Raw genomic sequence first — 20,178 nt, forward strand, 5'->3', positions numbered from 1 at the left:
GTGAAGCAGTATCATAGTACAAGGCTCAGCCCAGTACAGTGCTGCAGGACTCCTACAGCTCCTCTCAGCCTTCTGGGAGCTGTCACACACTGCTGCACAAATAGTTTTCTTAGACTCCCTCTTTGCAAAAGGCTTACTAGTACTTGCAAAAAGCCCATTTTTTCATAGTTGACTTTGACCAAATTATTCAGGCTAGGAGAATAGCCTAGCTCTTCTGGCCCTGGGCTGCCATCAGACTTCTTTCCAGGGGAGAATCAGCATAGAGGGGATACTAGGACTAAGTGGTGATTTTCTAGGCCTCTTTTCCTTTGTCTCTCCAAGGATTCTAGGTCTCTAATCACCTAAAAATGACTTTGGGTGTTTCATCTTGGGATCCTAGCTCAGGAGAATATTTTTTGTCTCTGGATTCTAAGGAGGTGGGCTTTTGCTTTCACCAGTGCCTGGGGTAGAGGGAAGTCAGATGGTCTGGGTTAGGTCTCATCCCCTAGGGAATACATATGTGGTCTCAGGCCAGCTGGTTGATCCTCATTTCTCTGGAGGAGCACAACAATCCTTTCTCATATATTCTGTGATGGGATTGCCTGTGTGTGTTGACTATGAGGCCAGTGGAAGTCTTGCCTAAGAGAATTTCTTTTATTTGTGTGTGTGTTCATTTATTCCTTTACTTTGCTGCTTTGTAGGAGTTTGCAGCACTCACGAAAGAACTCAACGTATGCAGGGAACAGCTGCTTGAGAGGGAAGAAGAAATTGCCGAGCTGAAAGCAGAAAGGAACAACACGAGGGTCAGTGGGGCTCTGGTTACTGTCTGGCTCTGGAGTCAACATCAGAATCAGTCATGCTGTCCGAGAATGAGAAGTCATTCACTCTGACTGCTTTTAAACTCTTTTTGTGCTTCTTCCAAGTAGAGTATATTCAATCACTTCAGCAGTAAACATTGCTTAAAAATTTGTGATAGCAGGCTGGGCATGGTAGCACATGCCTACAATCCCAACATTCAAGAAGCTGAACCAGGAATATCTTGAATCTTAGAGGCCAACCTGGGCTAGACAGTGAGTCCCAGGCCAGCCTAGACTACAAAGCGAGACTCTGTCATTAAAAAAAGGGAAAAACAAGAAATTTGTGATGGAAATTGGTGACATTCTAATACAGTTGAGGGGAACTTATCTAACTTTACTGAATTGAAGGAATTTGAACCTGTTTTAGCATGAGATTGGAAAGGATTTGAATGTGAAATAAAAAGTGCTCTTCACTGTGTCCTCTTTTGGCCTTGTTTCAGCTGCTCCTGGAACATTTGGAGTGCCTTGTCTCCAGGCACGAGCGCTCCCTCAGGATGACTGTGGTGAAGCGACAAGCGCAGTCTCCTGCAGGCGTGTCCAGTGAGGTGGAGGTGCTTAAAGCACTGAAGTCCTTATTTGAGCACCACAAGGCCCTGGATGAAAAGGTACATCAGGCACGCTGATGGTTCTGGGTTTGTGCACACACTGTATTTATGGCAGGCTTTGCATGTGTTTGTTAAGCTTTAACTTTGGTAGCTTTTTGAATTTTTGTAAACAGATTTCTGTATAACAACACTAGCTGGTATACATGTCTTAAAATTGATTAATTCTGCATATTGAGTTCCTGTTAAGAATCACTTAGGAACAAGTGATTCCCAGCCTTAAAATTTAAAGCCATTGGGCCGGGGATTTAGCTCAGTGGTTCTGCTGACTGCCTCACAAGCGCAAGGTCCTGAGTTTGATCCCCGGTACCAAAAAAAAAAAAAAAAATTAAAGCCATTAACAAGAACATTTTCTTGACAGTAATATCAATGAAAGACATTGAAAGTTCTCTATTATATATATTTCACTAATACTAGGAAAACTATACAGCAAGAATCCATATACACACCAAAACAACTCTGTTTTCAGGTGCGAGAGCGATTACGAGTAGCACTGGAAAGGTGCAGTTTGTTAGAAGAAGAATTAGGTGCCACACACAAGGAGGTAATCTTGGGACATCATCATAGCACTGGAATTGGGAGGTTTTTTATTTTTATCTCTTAATTTAAAAAAAGTCTATAATAAAAAAAGAGGTCTATAATAGTTGTCATATTGTATTTCTTTCTAATTGAAGACCAACCTGATGGGGTCATTTGAATTGGGACTAGACTTTTATTTCAACATTGCAGAATCTCTTAGATACTCTTTGTCAAGTAGCTAATAAATTCTGTTTCTAGTAATCTGGTTCTATTCAGTATGGATAGTATTGTGATATAGTTTCTTTTTGTACTATGTTTAGCACTGTATAATTATGTTTTTTCAAAAAGAATTTTGCTATGTTTACTCATTTCTCTCACATAAGGTATTTTATTCTCATATTCAATTTTTGGTTTTAGCTAATGATTCTTAAAGAACAGAATAATCAGAAAAAAACACTAACAGATGGAACTCTTGACGTAAACCATGAACAAGAAAATACACCAAGCACTAATGGAAAGGTAAGTCCTTGGGCTTTGTCTTTGTTCTGTTTCTGATTTCATATGTTCATGGTACGTATGTGGTGCTGTTTGGAAGCTGTTGCTAAAATGCCTGCTTACAGCTGAAGTGATTGTGAGAGCTCTGTCATCCGATAATTGCATGAATCCATTTTGATGGTCCCTATTCCTGAAATTATTTTATTCTGTGTTACACTAAGCAGGGTTATTTAAGGGTATATATTTTACCCATCAGAGATCTTCTGATGGCTCTTTAAGCCACGAGGAAGACCTTGCTAAAGTAATTGAGCTCCAAGAAGTCATAGACAAGCAGTCAAGAGAGCAGAGCCAGATGAAGGAGCGCCTGGCTGCCCTCTCCAGCCACGTGTCGGAGTTGGAAGAGGATCTTGACACAGCTAGAAAGGATCTCATCAAGTCTGAAGAAATGAACACAAAATTGCAAAGAGAAGTTCGCGAAGTAAGTGATAATAGAAATTGCAGGGTTGTCATACTGTCAGGTATTTGGAATATTTAGGATAATTGATTTTTCCCCTGCTTTTTTTGGTCCTTTCCTCTGTCAGTTACTTTCAGCCTTTGGATTATTGTATGAGTAATAATAAAAGAAATGCTATCAGACTGTGACATCCTACCTTCATGTGGCTGTGGGAATTTCTCCTTTCCTGTGGTCTTTTAAAAAGGTAGAGAACTTGTCCCAAGGACTTGCCTAGCTTTTCCCACTTGTGCTGTGTGAGTTCATTCTCTACCTTCGTGGATTCTTCACCTCTACAGGTTCTAGGCTGTTATATGTGCTTTCTTATGGTTAGCTTCCTTCTCCCCAAACAAGTATGTGCACTCCCTAAACTAGTATATGTCGTCGCTTTGGTTGGGTTGAGCTCCCTTAAAGAGATGTGAGTGTTCTCTGGGGCAGTGGGGAAGGGAGCATTATCAACTATCTTCTGATTTTTTTGATGTTTTCCTCCTGCACAAATATATAGTGTTGAATTTTGGAGGTTAGGCCAACTATGAAAGTGTTCGTACTGTTCACATTTAGATCATCAGGATCTTGATGTAAAAATATGTCCAAATACTCACTTCTTTTTTTTTTTTTTTTTTTGGTACTGGTGATCAAACTTGGGACCTTGTGGTTGCGAGGCTGGCAGCAGTGCCACTGAACTAAATCCCCAGCTAGATACTCATTTCTGAGAAACATTTCTGCCTGTGTAATTTTTTTTTTTTTGGTACCGGGGATCAAACTCAGAACCTTGCACTTGCAGGGCAGGGGCGGTACCACTAAGCTAAGTCCCCAGCCCTGCCTGTGTAATTTTATGAGAAACTAATCACTATTATAAAATCAAATGAGGGCTACATACTTTCTCTGACACTTCCTCCTGTCACCTGCCCTTTATACCTCTGTGAGGCCCTGGGCTGGTTTGCAGGTGTGGAGAACAGGGTTGGTTGTGTTTGGTAGTTTAGAGGGTACTTTTATGTAAGAATTTAGAACAAAGGAAGACATTTGCATATATTATGTAACTTACTAGATTATATTATTTTTTACCATAGCAGGAAAATATTCATGTAGCAGAGAATTGTGGAATTTTTCTTTTAAGATCTACCTTTTTAAATATTAAAAATTTGTTAAAAATAATTACTTAGTAAACAGGGAAAGACCCCAAAACAGTGAATTTAGGGATAGAAGACAGGTATTGCACATGCAAAAAGTTGTGTTTGATAGTGTGTAGTATGAATTTGAATGTGGACTTCAGGTGGTTGCGTTCAATTAAATTAAACTTTGACTTATGTTCTATTTGTCAGTGTGCTTAAACTTTGTAATTGTGTGGGATTTTACCCAACTTTCACCTGAGAAAATGAGTCTGTGTCTTGGTGCTATGTCCATTGAAAGGCCATGCCCTGTTCTGTGTAAGCCCATTTGTAGCTTGGGGCAGACAGGCTGTATTCATCTTGGATACCATCATCTTGAATTCTTACAGTTTTGAGATATTTTATTATGCATAATTTGTAATATGTGTAAAATAATAAGCTTGGTAAAGTTAGTGGTAAGGCATAGCATTTAGCAGATGAATCTGTGCTAATCGTATTGAATATTTATATTTGCTATAAATACATTTTCATCCACATTTGAGAAGATTGACATTTATCACTTTAGTTTTGAGGACACATTTTTATATTTGATTGAATTTAGGATTTTGTCCAATTTTTTCTCACTGAGGTATATTAATGCATTATGCATTAATTACCTATCTTTTTTCCCCTCTGAAATACCTAATTTAGGCAATGGCCCAGAAGGAAGACATGGAGGAGAGAATCACTACCCTTGAAAAACGCTACCTCGCTGCACAGCGTGAAGCCACATCTGTGCATGACCTCAATGATAAACTTGAAAATGAAATTGCAAATAAAGATTCTATACATCGGCAGGTAATGGATTTTATGGACCTTTTTCTGATTTTAATGAATTATATTCATGGAAGTACACTGATTCATTCATCTGCATCAAAAGTTATTATTCTGTTGCTTATTAGCACTCTTACTAAAGGAGCAAAGTGGCAAAGAACTTCAAGGCAATTGCTGCTTGTTGGTAACTAGAAACACATCAGGTTTCTTGAAAAATGTTTGATACAGTGGTACCTCATTTCTGGAACATTTTTGTTTACAGTTTGGTTCATCTTCAGAAGCATTGGGCAAAATTTTGCTTTTGTTTGCAAACTCTGCATTGAGTGACAAACACTACCATGGCCATCTTTCCCACACGAACAGAAATGTGGCCATCTTTCTCAAAGTCGAAGAACAAATTAAGTTTATGAACTGAGGTACTACTGTATTTTAGAAGATGCGTTGTTTGATCAAAAATAAAATAGGCAGCCATTAAAAGTGATATTATAGGGTAATATTTAATAATGTGTAAAATGTTCACAGGAAGAATGACTTCAATAAGAAGATTATAAGATAGAACATATTGTATGTTTCTTGAAGATTTAAAGGATGATGTATATATTCATATACTGAGATAAATAGACACTGAGGAAAAGGGAATGCTGCATATAAAAGAAAAAAGCCTTTCAGCAACCAATACTCACAGATGTTTTCTAGATGTTCTTTAAAATCTTTTGTTAAATATTCTACATAGAAATTTTTAGAGGAAAAGGATTTATAAAAAGAACAATCATCCACTTAAAATGTAACTTGAGGGGCCGGGATTTAGCTCAGTTGCTCCACCGCCTGCCTCGCAAGCGCAAGGTCCAGAGTTTGATCCCCAGGACCAAAAAAGAAGTAACTTGAGCAGCTTGTCATTAGGATGTTTTTGGAAGAGCTCTATGAGAAAAGTGCCCAGAGCCAGTAGGGCCTGCAGAAGTGGTGTCACCAAGTGAGGGTCGGGCAGCTTTTTGACAAGGGTTAGTTCGAAGCCCTTCTTACCTTAACTTGTTAATAAGAATGAATGAACTCTTACAGAAAACTGGTTTTCCTTAGCATATAAGAACCTTTATCAGGCCGGGGATTTAGCTCAGCAGTTCCAGCTCCTGCCCTGCAAGCACAAGGACCTGAGTTCGATCTCTGGTACCAAAAAAGAACCTTTGTCTTTTAAAAAACACTAATTTCTTTGAAGATATTTATGAAAAGCGAAAAGTTTATCAAAAGATGTTTTACACATTGAAATCAAGCCCAACAAGTTGGGGAGAAAAGCCTCACCCTGAAGCAGCTGCCCAGTCCCCATGGCTTCTGTCTTACAGCTCAGTGTACATCTACATTCAATTTGTCTAAATCTATTAACAATGGAAATGAGCCAGGAAGGGGATTATGCACTCTGATGCTGAGCTCTCTTCTTTAGACAGAGGATAAAAACCGCCAGTTACAGGAGCGCCTGGAGCTGGCTGAGCAGAAGCTGCAGCAGACCCTGAGGAAGGCAGAGTCGCTGCCAGAGGTGGAGGCAGAACTGGCCCAGAGAGTGGCAGCACTCTCCAAGGTACTCTGGAGCCCTTCTGGTCACATACTAGGCCTTTGATTATTCCATTTCAGGGCACCTGAATCTACGGAGCAGTCCAGATTTGTTTTCAGTGCTGTTTTGTCTGAGATGGGATTGCTCTGTAAATGTCACCTGTTGTCACCCTGAGTCTCCTTCCAGTTCTGTCAGGTACACACTGTTCGTCCACCATGTTGTGATCTGAGTCACTGCTTCTTAGGGTTATTTTAGGCACCAACTTCAAACATAAGCCTAGAAGCTTTGTGTAGAGAAAAGAGGATAGCTTTTCACAGAGATACAAAAAGCCATTTTCTTGTAAAGGTAATCAAAATAAACTTGTAAGAAATTTTTAAGTAATTTCATTCTTTTGAAATTCCTTAAAAATGCTTTGAGGGTTTTTTTGTGTGTTTGTTTGTTTGTTTGTTTATCTGGACACAAGGTCTTGCTATATCTGTCGCCTGGGCTGATCCCAAACTCCTGATTTCTAGGCTTATGCAATCTTCCTGCTTCAGCCTCCCAAATAGCTGAGACTACAGGCATACCTCACCATGTCTGACTTAAAATATGTTTTAAGGGCTGGGGATTTAGCTCAGTGGTTACGCCACCTGTCTCGAAAGTGCAAGGACTCAAGTTCAATCCCCGGCACCAAAAAATAAATAAATGAATGAATGAATGAATGAATGAATGAATGAATAAATAAATAAAATGTTTTCAGAGTAATATTTAACAACTCTTGGCTAAGCCCGTGTAGGAATAGCCCCTGCCCTCTCAGTTCTTGCCATCCACAGGGAAGCAAGCATATGAGGCAGCTCCAAAGTGGTACAGCAGGTTCTTGGATTGGTCAGTCCACACAGGGGCCCTGGAGCACCTAACTGGCAAGCCTCAGCCTCCCAGGGTTGTAGGGAAGGAAGGCTTAGTGTTTCAGTGGGAGGACACATTGGCCAGGCCCAGAGCAGCATCAGTAGGGGCTTCCTTGGCCCCTGGAAGGTGTCCTGTCTTCCCGGGCTCGGGCTTAGCTGCTGAGGAGGGGCAGGAGAAGGGGCTAGACAGACTCCACATCCTGTTGGCAAGGGTAACCTTGGGGCGGGTGATGGTGTTGAAGGTTGATAGGCCTGTCCCCTTGAGCAGATGTGTACTACCAGGTATAACAGAACCTTGCCTCCCCTTCGTGATTTACTTTATAAAGTGTTGGTTTCTTTTCTCCCTCCTATCTTTCTGTCCTCGTTGGTTTTGTAGTCTGACCCTTTGCCTACTGGGAGCTCTGCTGTTAAGGAAGCTAAACTGTTCGAACTTACTTCCAAGCTTAGGAAGGTAGAATGTGTACATTGCTCCTTTCTTGTGCCTGCTGCTTTTTGCTTTCCGTGCTAACTAACCAGATGCAGTCTGAGGATGGGGAAATCACAAATCTGTGGCGGTCAGGCATGGGGTGGGAGAAGCATCCAGTCAGTCATTAGTACCCACTGTGCTTCAGCATCTCCACACCAGAGGGTTGGCTATCTCACAGTTTTTAACACCTGCAGCCACAGAGGGCGTGCTGGCCAATGTGAGTAAGGCTTTCCCTTTGATGTGGTTCATCCAGTCCACGCAGAGCATGTGATGCTTGCTGCTGCTGCAGTAGTACAGAGCATGCCTCCAATAAAGTGTGCCTATGAGATCAACTCACGTTGTCTTTGCTGGCAGGCTGAAGAAAGACATGGCAACATTGAAGAGAGGCTACGGCAGATGGAGGCGCAGCTGGAAGAGAAAAACCAAGAACTGCAGCGGGTGTGTATGGAGCCAGAAGGACTGAATGGGCTTTGAGCCTGGAGCTCCAAGGCCCAGCAAGGGCTGAGGGGATTGGGCCTCTTCTACTGCTCCCTTCTCTTTGGCCTCCGCTCAGAGGTCCTCTGTCTCAGTTCCTGTTGTATATACTTTGTAACCTCATCCGTGAGTTGTCTACTGATGAGTACATCTCTCATATGGAAATTTTATGTCCCCAAAAGAAACACATGCCCATGGGCAGCACTGCAGGAGTACATGGGATTCCAGGTCCAGAAAAGGCTTCTTGTTTAGCCAGTCTTTTGGGGGAACTGCTCCAAGTACAAGTAGGACCTTACACCTCCCCTCAAAACCTGTGGTTCTGGCTGGGACCCACCTGAAACAGCAAGGCCTGTTGATGGAGATGAGTATTCTGCTTTCTCAGCATGTGGCACTGCAGTCCCAAATTCAAAGTCAGACCTACCCCAAAGTACTGAGTTATTAACTCCAAAAGTAAGGGTAGGTGCAGGAAGGGGTATTTCTGAGCAAGAGCAACATCACAATTGAGCTTCCATAAAAAGGACATTAGGAAAACATGGTGGTAGAAGGTTCTATCAGTTGAAATCCTAAGAGAATTTTTCCCTGGCAGAAGTAGGCGAGTGTCAGTATGGAACAGATGCAATAAGAGGCAGTCCCAGGCCCAGCTAACACCTGGCCTAGTATTAGGGTGGATTTCTCTTTGCGGGTGGAAAGAGGAAGCATAAATGCCTATTTGGAGAACTTTCACACTCCCACATTAACCAGCTTTTTTTATGTTAAGACTGTTAGGTTTTATTTTCACTAGAAATCTGTATTCTTGGCTATACCCTGAAGAAAATCAGACAAGCTTCCAGGAAATGATGATTTTGAGGCCTATTAAGAGATTACATGTTAGCCAGTCCCCACCTCCCAGCACACAGCCACATCCTTAAGCACACTCTTACCTGTAAGCAGTGATGACCTTTTCCCTATTAGAGGACTTCCTTACTGTGAGAACTGGTTTATGGAGATATGAAGGATAACCCAATGTGATGGGGCTGTTTATAACTATGACAATTAAAAGTAAATGTTAAACTGTTTTACTTAGTAATGCTGATAGAAAATAACCATATACATCTAAGAAGGATATCAGATATTCTGTACCCTGTACGAGGTGTTGGTTCTCTTTTAGATAACGACAAGACTATATATTTAATCTTTACAGTGAGTGTCTGAGTAAAAGGAGATGCCTCTACTCACATTTTACCTATGATGAGGAAGCTGCATGCCTAGGTGTTGCCCACCCTTGTGGCAGGCGAGCCCATGTCGGGTCAGTCCTCCTACCTGGGCAGGGCAGGGAGATGTGAGTGCATATCATAGCCTGTACCCACTGCCCTCTGCCTGGGAGGATCCTGTAGACACTCCAGTGGTGCTCAGGCAATGAGGGAGTGGGTGTGTTCTGCCTGTTAGCACCTTCTTCCCCTTCCACCTGTCGCTTGTGTTCATTCAGAATATGGAGTGAAAACAAACCTTTAAAGCCTTGAAGTGACTATGTGCCAGTTTTGAAGGCGCACACCTGCAATCCCAGCACTTTGAGAACTGAGGCAGCAGGATCACAATTTCCGGCCCACCCTGGATAACTTAGTGAGACCCTGTCTCAAGATTTTAAAAGGGCTAGGATGTAGCTCAGTGCCCAGGGTTCAATTCCTAGTACTACAATAACAAAACCAAAGCAAAACCCCAGACTTGTTCACTTCGTTACCACATTTTAAAATTACTTAAGGTTATTGTTTGTAGTTTTTATATATAAATTTATATTATGAGAAATTCAAGCAATGCCGGAGTATTTTTAAAAAGCAAAATATTCCTCCATATCGTACATTTTTTCAAAACAATTTATTTTTACCTTTGTAAAAAAATTAAACTCATTTTTTCCCTTGAATCCAGGCCCAAGCTTTTATTTACACAAGGGGAAATTCCTCTATGAGTATGTAGATAAGCTGATCCCCTTAAATACCTGCTGGCTTCTGCATGCCATCTCCACTCTAAGTCCGACTTACAGTTAATGACTTTGGTCATTCCTGAGGCCCCCATGAGTCCTATATTTAACAGAAGCAGTGGGACCATCTAGTTAACAATCTCCAAGGCCTGTCTGTGAGTTTCCCTTGCCTGAATTGGTTCTGATCATCATGATGTTAGAGAGTCCCCTGGGGATGACAGTGGGAAGGAGCAGCTGGGGGAATGATGGCACCTGTGTGATTCTCTTTTGGTCCTTTGTACATCCTTGGCTCTTTATAAATTATTGTTTATTTTAAGATAAGGTCTTACTAAGTGGCTAAGTTGCCTAGGCTGGGCTCGAACTTGAGATCCTCCTCCCTCAGCCTCCCAGAGCACTGGGATTACAGGCATGCACCACCATGCCTGAGTGGTCCCTAGTACTCTTAAAGTAATGGTATTGTGTCTATTTGAAGTTCAAAGTCTTTGTTTCTCTTGTTTTAGGCAAGGCAAAGAGAAAAGATGAATGAAGAACATAATAAACGCTTATCAGACACTGTTGACAAGCTGCTTTCAGAGTCCAACGAGAGGCTTCAGCTCCATCTGAAGGAGAGAATGGCCGCGCTGGAAGATAAGGTAGACTGAGCACCACACTCACTGTGGGGTCTTCACAGAGGAACACTCATCTTCTCCTGAAGGACAGGCTGACAGTGGTGGACAGCTGTTACAGAGAGCGGGAATCCTACTGTAGTGGGGAGAGGTGCAGGCTGCCGTCAGTCACTAAGTTGACTTAATCATTCGCTGTGTTCCTGTCCCATTTGAGTGTATGGGCAATTGTCTTTTTTTTTTTTTGGTACTGGTGATCAAACTCGGGACCTTGCATTTTGGAGGCAGGCAGTGGAACCACTGAGCTAAATCCTCGGCCCAGGAAATTGTCATTCTATTCTCTAGGATAGGAGTAGGTCTCTTATAGAGGGCCAGGTAATAAACATTTCAGGCTTATAGTAATTATGAGGAATTAAATAAAATAACTGTGTGCTAACCAATAATTAGCACAAAAGCAGTCATAGACATCATATGCATGAGTGGATGTAGCTTTGTTCCAATAAAATTTTACTTACATTAGCCAGTTGGGATGGCACTTCAGGCTATGGCAAGAGAATCTTGCAGCCAGCCTGGGGTACAAAGGAGAAAGGGCTTGTCTTTTAAAACAAGTTTTTTTTTGTTTTGCTTTTTTCTTTTTTTCCACAGAAATAAGCAGTGGGCCAGGGATTTAGCTCAGTGGTTCTGCTGCCTACCTCGCAACCACAAGGTCCTGAGTTCGATCTCCATACCCCCCCAAAAAATAATCTGGGCCAGGGATTTAGCTCAGCGGCATCGGGCCTGCCTCGCAAGTGCAAGGTCCTGGTACCCAAAAAGAGAAAGGGCTGGGGATTTAGCTCAGTGGTTCTGCCCCAAGCATAAGGTCCTGAGTTCAGTCCCCTCCCCCCAAAAAGAAAGAAAGAAGCAGTGGGCTGTGTTTGGCTAATTAGCCCTAGTTTGCCAGCTTCTGCTGGCCCATTTCTCGCCCTTCAATGCTTTGTCATTAGAAGTAAATTTTTTTTTTTTTTTTTTTGAGGCAAGGTCTCACTAAGTTGCTCCAGTGCCCAGGTTGGGCCCAGATTTGCGATCTTCCTGCCTCCCCCTACCAGAGTGGTGGGATTAAAGGTGTGCACCACCACAACTGACTTGGAAGTTAATTTCTATCTTATTTACAAACACAGTAACACTTCAGGCATATAGTATAATAGGCAGGATTTACTCATTTGAACCAAGTAGTCTCCTGTTCTAATCCCCCTCCTCTACTTCTTTCTGTATCAACTATTTTGGAAGAAATATGAGTCTGGGCTCTTGAGTGCTTGAGTCATGGAAATATGCTAGCTACTCCTAGAGTCTCTGTTAGAGACACTCTGATGGTCAGTTGGGCTCAGATTTGATGACACCTGTCCTGATTGTGCAGTGTCCCTGGAGATGAGGCTCAGAAATGTCCCAAGATTGGCGCTAGGGATCTCATAGAATAGTGACTCTCACGTCCTGATCAGATCAGTCTCTAAAATAGGAATTTTTTTTCTTTGATTTAATTTTACATTTGAAACTTGATTTTTGTAGTTTTGTAAGTGACCAATGAATTGCAAAACCTAAACATTATTGTAAATGAGTCTACTTACTTAAAATAAACTTGCACCATGAACTTGGCATACTTGCTCAGTGCAAGAAGCAGTTTTACATGATCAAGAGACAGTATATGTTGGCCTACTCTTGTGGCCAGTGATAGGCTGGGACTATGGCACTGCCCTGAGTACACCCATGTGAGCCTTCCCATTGCCACATTATTACATGAGATGTTTTAAGGAATTAGCACTGAAGACCTCTCTTTGTCTTTTTCAGAATTCTCTATTACGAGAAGTTGAAAATGCAAAAAAGCAATTAGAAGAAACACAACATGATAAGGTACTTAAATCTCCTCTAATTTATTGAGAAATGTGTTAAAAGCTGAATTGAACTGAGCTTTTTATAGTTACCATGGATGTTTGACAGAAGTTGAGGTAAACTTTCTCTCTGGCTTTCCTAGTCCACCTACTTAAGTAAGACACATAACATTCTTAGTATTGTATTTGAGATGCATTGGGTACAAATCCTGAATCTTCTGGGTTTGAGGGTGAAATATTAGCATAAACCTTTCATTAAGAGTAGTGCCCTTAGGGCTGGGAGTTCAACTAAGTAAGTAAACAAACTAACAAACAAACCAGACATGGTGGCTCATACCTGTCATCTCAGCACTCTAGGAGACTGAGGAGGATCACAGGTTCAAGCCCAGCTTAGTGACTTGGTCTTGCTTCAAAAAAGAAAAGAAAACATATACGTACATATATAATACATATATATATTTTATATATATATATGAATGAATAGCTGGGGATGTAGTTCAGAGCAAAGGCTCTGAGTTCAATCCTCAGTACTGAAAAGCAAAAACAAAATCCAGTGATCTTCAGCAGAAATAGAGTATGAACTACATGTGTAGTTTGTTTTGTTTTGTTTTTTTGGTACTGGGGATCGAACTCGGGATCTTGAGCTTGTGAGGCAGGTGCTGGAACCACTGAGCTAAATCCCCAGCCCTACATGTGTAGTTTTTAAGTTATTAGTAACCACGTTTGAAGAAGTACAAAGAAATAGATGAAATTAATTTTGTTTAGCCTGATACAGCCACATATTATTTCATTGTGTATTAATGTAAAACTTACTGAGCCACTTTGAATTCTTTTTTCATACTGTCTTTGAAATCTTCTATGTGTTCCATGGTCACCACACGGGTCAGTTTGAACCACTGCACTTCAAGGGCTCAATAGCCCTGTGTGGCCAGTGGCTACTGTGCTGGTCTTTGCAGATCCAGAAATGAGACAGGAATGAGCTCATGCTTGGTATGAGACAGAAACAATATAGATACATGTGCACGAGTGAGTGAATTTTGTTCCCTAAGAGACTTCTTCTTTCTATAACATCAATAATTATTTATGGGTTGGTGCTTATCCCCTTTACAGTTTTTCTGTGACTGAGTTAACAGCTTTTTTTTTTTTTTTTTTTTTTTTGTACCGGGGATCAAACTCGGGACCCTGCGCTTGTGAGGCAGGCGCTGGAACCACTGAGCTAAATTCCCGGCCCTGGGTTAACAGCTTTTAACTCATTGGGGTTTATATAAATTTACTATAGAACTCAGGGAGAAAATTTTCTCAGAATTAAACCGTTTAGTATTTATAACTGCCAATTTAACTTGATATGGTTATGTTCAACATCTTAGCACATTTGATGCAAGTGGTTTTAAAATCTGAATGAAATAGTGTCAATGTGGGTCACATACTGTTTTATAGGAGCAGCTTGTCCTGAACATCGAAGCTCTGAGGGCAGAGCTGGACCAGATGAGGCTGAGAGGGGCTTCACTCCACCTTGGGTATGATATCACATGTGCTTTCACCACTGCTGGGGGCAAGCAGGTGGCCTGTCCTTGGCCAGGTGGGAAACACATCTAGGTAGAGGCATGATTTGACCTCAGGGAGCCTGTATTGAGGTAGCAGGCCAGGAGGAAGAGTGAAATATCCTTCTAGAGGTGGAAGCTTTGCCCAGGAAGACACATCATTGGCAAAACTCAAAAACACAGGTTTGGGAGCTGAGGAACATTTGGACATACTTAGATACCTAATGCAGTGTGATATTGAGGTGCAGGGACAGGAGGACAGGGCCCAGGAGAAGAGCTGAAGGGCTGACTTCATGGGAGCAGAAGTGACATCGTAAACTGAGCCTGCCCTGGGAGTACCTGCACAGATAGAGCTCCAGAGTGGCTTGACATTTTGTGGGTAGAGTACAGCATTCGGAGTTTGTATTTTTTAGGAGACATTGAAGGTTCATGATGTGTAGTCATTTTAGAATCTTTAGAGATGAGATTTCGGATTGGCTGATACAGGAGTAAACCACCTGCCTTGTGAATGAATCCAGTGTAGTGCTTAGGGTATGAACCACACACATCCCTCTTTTTTTCCCTCCTCTTTGTAATAGAGGCAGTCATTCTTGTTAAGGTATTAAATTTTTTTTTGGTGGTGTTTCTTTGAAGAAAATGGTCGTAAAGCAAGAGTTAAACTTTAGCAAAAGTTACCAAAGTGGTTAGTTGTGAGATCAGTGTATGGGAAACAGGCTCCTGGCTGAAACATCCCATGGGAGAAAGTGCGGAGTCTAGGCAGACTCCTTTGCATTGTAGGTTTAAGATATGAAAGGGTAGGACATCCCATGCCCTGTCCTACCCACATGTACTTCTAGAAAGTAAGAAGAAACACCAGTGTAGATGGTTCCAAGTCAGAGCCAGAAACTTCGACTGTCTGCAAAACCAGAGCCGCATGGACTTTCCAAGAGGAGGATTTACCTGCTTACAGAGAGGGCATATCAAGGGCCATGAGGACAGAAAGATGGCTGGGTCAGGTGATGGAGAGCCTCACCAGTGGAGGCTACTGTCACTAAGATGGCTATAACAGATAGTGCTGGGGAGTCAGTAAGATGTATATTTGAAAAGCGTGTGTCAGTGAGTCACAGTGCTTATGACCTTCTTGAGTGAAGAGTTTTAGTAATTAAAGGAGGGAGAAGTTGAAGGAGCAAAGAAATTTGAGGGGAAGATAATTTAAGCTTTAGAAGGCTTCCCGTGTTTACCATCCTAAGGTGAGGAAGTGAAAGGAGGCAGGGGAGAGGAACTGTTTGCTGTGGGAGTTCTGAGGGGGCAGCAGTGATAGACCGTGTTACACACTGCTGGCAGGCATGTGGACAGTGGCAGCAGAAGCAGCAAAGAGGACCTGGCCTGGTTCCAGGAGACAGGTCTAGAGGTTCCATATTAGGTGGCTTAGAGGTGGCCTAGAAGGGTGGGGTGAATCACAGAAGGGATGACATCGGCCCTGGCTAGGAGGATTGAAAAGATTGAAAGTAGATGGAGCTAACTCCATATATTTCATGACTTGACAGGAATGAGTCCTCTTGTATTTGTGATCTTCTGCAAGGAAGATTGCCACAGCTAAGTAGTGGCAAAGACAGATGAGAGACAGGCTTCTATTAGAAGACTGGAAAATGACTGGTTGTGGGTGATGGCAGAGCTAGGGGAAGTACAGCTAAAAAGAGCATCAAAATTAGGAGGCATTGGTGGCCTTCAGAGGATCCTCAAACTGTCTGGGATTACATGCACAATTTTATGTACTTAGCATCTATCCAGTTCTGTAGTGTGCCGTGACCCCAAAGCATCTAGCTAAAGTCATGCTGAAAAAAGCAAATAATCAATTTAATTAGGTATGAGGGAATGGAGGAAATAAGACAATTGTGGTCAAAGGGAAAAGCCAAACTTTGGTATGTTATAAACAAGTCATGAATTTCACATACACTCCATGGGGACATTTCTTTAAAATGTGGAGAGGAGTCTATAAGCCTAAAGTAAATGAGTTGGCATATCCTATGGGCCCTGTCTGTGGATCAGAGGAGTCATGAGGAATCCCTTGCATAACTTCTGTGAGCAAATAAGTGGGTTCCATCTCCCAAGAGCTTTGGCTCTGAAGGATTTCTGAAATATGGGCAGCAGCAGGATGGACACCATGAGTGAGTGCTGGAATTGAGTTTCCACTGCTTTCCTGAGGCTTTGGCCAATGGGAACAACAGCGCTCCCCCATACCCCTGAGGAGGGAGTTCTTAACTGCACATAGGACTGGGCTTTGGGTTCAGAAACAAAGAGGCAAACCCCAGCTCCAGTTCCCAGGTGCCCCAGTTGTGCTGAAGGGACTTGTGCAGCCTGGGTCCTCAAGATGGCTTTGAGACTGCTGGTTCTCACTCCACAAATCTTGACGTGAGAAGGAAAACTGCAGAGCAGTTGAAGGCTGGAAGTGGCGTCTGGCTATGCCTCTTGGTCAGCTGTGGAGAAAGTAGAAATGCAGGGTCTGCAGCCTTGACCTAGAGGACAGTTCTCAGATAGATAGGTTTCAGGTGTCTGCAGACTAGAGCCTAGATGTCTGTCTTTTCCTCCATGTCTGTAGCAGTCTGGATGGATTTTCCTGGATGGTGAAGTTTTCTTCCTAGTAGAGTTGGAAAACTAAAAATTAAACTGTTGGCTTTGAGCATGCTGAGTGTAGCTCTCAGCACATAAGGAAAATGCCCTCCTTGGAGACCATATCCTGCATGAAATTACGTGGTTTCCAAATCAACAGGTCTGGCTTGAAGAGTCGCAAAGCTTGTTTACCTTTCTTCTAACAACGACCTTTGTTTCACATTTCAGCCGTCCCCACTTGGGCAGTGTCCCAGATTTCAGGCTCCCCATGGCAGACGGGCACACAGATGCCTACAGCACCAGTGCAGTGTTGCGGCGCCCCCAGAAAGGCCGGCTGGCAGCGCTGCGGGACGAGCCTTCCAAGGCAAGGCCTTGCATGAAGTACATCTGCTTTTACAAAAGTTACCTGCATGTCTTGAACTAAGCTCTCAATAGGTGGCTTGCTGCTTCTCCCCCATTTTCTTTTTTCTAAGAGTGTACTTTAAGGGCATGGTTCCTTTTTGCTTTTTTTTTGGAGAAAAATTTTGGTAAACTGCAGTCAGATGTGTACAATGCTAATTAGTACCAATTTGAAGTAGTGATTGACAGTAATGAATATATATATTTATGACAGTGAAAATAATTCATATTTCTAATATGATAACATATCTGAGACAATCATTTTGTAAAAAGAAAATGTTTTGGCTCACAGTTTTAGTTTTACGGATTTTAGTCCATTATCAGTTGGCCTTGTTGCTTTGGGTGAGGTGGCACATCATGTTGGAGCATGTGACACAGCACAGCTTCTTACCTCATGGCCAGGAAGCACAAAGAGGGAAAGAAGAAGGGGCCAGCATCTCACAGTTCCCTTCAAGAGCACACCCCCAGAGACCCAGAGTCCTCCCATAGCCCATACCACCGTGGGCTGGGGACCAAGCCTTTAACATGGGCCTTTGAAGAACATTGCAGAGCTGAACTATAGCACCTACGTACTTCAGTCTCTTCAACAGCATGTCTTTTGATAAACTGCTATGTAACTGACCACCCATATTTGTTGAACAGCTAGTTTGGGCCAGGCAACACTGTAGACGTAGGGCTTCAGCAGTGCTTAAAAAGACAAGATGCCTACACCTGAGTGTGCATATGTTCTACTGAGAAGAAACAAGCAGTGAAGAAAGTAAAATGTGGCATGAATGTTAGTTACCTAGTGCTATATAGCAAGTTACTACAAAGTGTAATGGCTCAAAACAGTGAGCATTCAAAGCAGCAGGACTGTGGGAAAGGGCTGAGTGTCTCCATGGGTGACCTCACCCAGGGGTAGGGCCCTAGAGCTCAGAGTCCTCATTTCTGCCCCACCAGCCACAGTCTGGCTGGCAGCATTAGTCTCCAGTAGAGCTTATGGTGGGCAGTAATGGCAGAGCCTGGGGTGACAGTACCCAGAGTGGGCCGTGGCAGCCAGGGAGACAGCCAAGCCCGTGTCTGGCAGATGAGGGATTCTTGCCCTTTTCTCTGCCTATGGTTATACTTTCCTGGTACTGTCAGACTAAAAGTGTTTGTTGTGTTCTTTGTCTAAAGTGGGGTAAGGGCTCCAGTCTCTCTCTTCCAGGTGGTTGTAGGCCAGAAATGCCGATTCCTTTTTTTTTTTTTTTTTGGTACCAGGGATCGAACTTGGGACCTTGCGCTTGCAAGGCAGGCACTGGAACCACTGAGCTAAATCCCCAGGCCCAAGAAATGCCTATTCCTATGGGGCTATAATCTGCCTGAACAGAACTCCCTACCCCAAAACCCCATCTCACTGCCAATCTCTTTCTGCTTCCTGTTTGTTGATTGGGACACACACACACACACACACACACACACACACACACACCTTCCTACACCCCTTGCCACTGAGTCCATCTCCAGGTGAGAGATTGGCTCAGCTCTAGAGCCTTGACCTGGAAGAGATACAAGCAAAGCATAACAGGTCCCTCCAGGCCCCTGAGAGACGTGTCATCTCTGGATCCTCTGACTAGAGGGGCTACCCTGGGAAGCTGCTGTAGCTACAGCCAGGAAGGAAAGAAAGCTTCTCTCAACTTCCACGACAGCAGAAGAGGCGATTCTCACCTTTCATGACCTTCAGCCATGTCCCTAGCACCCCATCCATATTCAAGAACCAGACATCAGGAAGTCTTAGAAGCTGGTTGGTTTCCACGTCAGGGATAGGGATGGGAAGAAGAAATATAAACAGTAAATAAAAGGTTTTTGTATAAAAAAACAACAACAACAAAAAAAAACAGTGAGCATTCCTGGTTCACCATTGTATGAGTTCAAGAGCAGCACAGCAGGGTGACTCCAGCTCAGGGTCTCACTAGATTGCAGTTGTGGAGGGCCTGGCAGGGCCCAGAGCCCTGCATCAGGGCACTGACTCTCACACAGCTGTGGGCCAGAGGCTCAGGTCCTCACTCTGTGCACTAGCTGTGGAGCTGCTGGGTGCTGGCTCTCCTCAGAGCACACACTCTCTTGAGAAAGCCCAGTGAACTTTGGCTTTCTGGTCTGGCAAGTCACACACCCTCACTTCCATTCATTTCTTTTCCTCCCAGTGAATTGCTGGGTCTTGCCCACTGTGCGGAGCAGGTGAGACTTATCCTCCACCTCTTAAAGAGAGGACCTTGAGAGAGTCTGTGGACATATTTCAAACCATTCCAGTGGTAATAATCAGGAAGCAGAGAAGGGACCCAAGATAGCCTGGTTGTGGAGTGAGGAGAATTTTCAGTAGAGTAGCTAGGGAGGTGTCACCACAAGAGTGATCTGTAAGCAAAGATCTGAAGGTGGAAAGAGAAGGAGCCATTCTGACACTATTAGGTAGTACCGTCAGTATGTGTTGAGCGATTAGACACATCATGAAGGAGTGAAGAATCAAGATGACCCATAGGTTTAGGCCTCAGCTGCCAGAGAGCTGGAGTCTGTCTCTGAGATGAGGAACGCAGCAGAATCAAGGCAGCGTAGGAGTTGAGCTGTGACGGTGATCAGGTTGATAGGCCTGTTCTGTCTCCAAGAGGTGGGATCAGACACTCATCTCCATGGGAACAGTCTAGAGCTAGAGCTACAATGTGGGGGTTTGTGAGCTTACAGGTAGGGTTTGAAGGCATGAGACAAGCTGAGGTCACATATGAAAGCCTGCTGATAGGTCCACAGATGAGCCACGGAGTATTTCAGAATTACAGGTTGGGAGGAGTTGGGCGGAACTACTGTGAGACAGGAGTGACCCATCAGGTAGGAGGAAACCAGGAGAGGTGGTATCCTGAGACCCAGTGAGCAAAATGCTTCAGGATGGATGGGGAACAACCAAGCCCAAGGCTGTCAAGGGGAGTGGAGTATGGAAGGCGGCAGGGTTGTTAACTTGAAGTTTAATGCTTCCCCGGAGCAGTTCTGCCAGCGGGG

At 43.2% G+C, this 20,178-nt stretch overlaps 1 protein-coding gene across 25 annotated transcripts in view; it reads left to right on the forward strand.

The window, feature by feature from the left end:
• The window catches only part of Ppfia1 (PPFI scaffold protein A1), a 119,483-nt gene that overhangs the window by 60,674 nt on the left and 38,631 nt on the right, over positions 1-20,178 (forward strand). For 15 of the 25 annotated variants that reach the window (XR_002397351.2, XM_087205448.1, XM_021264451.2 and 12 more), the window contains exons 3-15: positions 681-782; positions 1,277-1,441; positions 1,908-1,982; positions 2,375-2,476; positions 2,709-2,930; positions 4,742-4,888; positions 6,297-6,431; positions 7,665-7,739; positions 8,109-8,192; positions 10,683-10,814; positions 12,606-12,668; positions 14,084-14,163; positions 17,005-17,140. Coding sequence is in view for 24 of the 25 variants with exons in the window: in XM_087205448.1 (XP_087061574.1) it covers positions 681-782; positions 1,277-1,441; positions 1,908-1,982; positions 2,375-2,476; positions 2,709-2,930; positions 4,742-4,888; positions 6,297-6,431; positions 7,665-7,739; positions 8,109-8,192; positions 10,683-10,814; positions 12,606-12,668; positions 14,084-14,163; positions 17,005-17,140 (1,518 nt within the window). In the remaining variant the exon portion in view is untranslated. The remainder of the gene's footprint in view (positions 1-680; positions 783-1,276; positions 1,442-1,907; positions 1,983-2,374; positions 2,477-2,708; positions 2,931-4,741; positions 4,889-6,296; positions 6,432-7,664; positions 7,740-8,108; positions 8,193-10,682; positions 10,815-12,605; positions 12,669-14,083; positions 14,164-17,004; positions 17,141-20,178) is intronic. The other 10 variants (XM_087205451.1, XM_087205450.1, XM_004852158.4 and 7 more) reach the window with 1 other exon arrangement.

Source organism: Heterocephalus glaber, unplaced genomic scaffold (genome assembly GCF_053883595.1).
Source record: "Heterocephalus glaber isolate CG9 unplaced genomic scaffold, H.glaber_assembly_v1.0 deba00000594, whole genome shotgun sequence".
NCBI lineage: Eukaryota > Metazoa > Chordata > Mammalia > Rodentia > Bathyergidae > Heterocephalus > Heterocephalus glaber.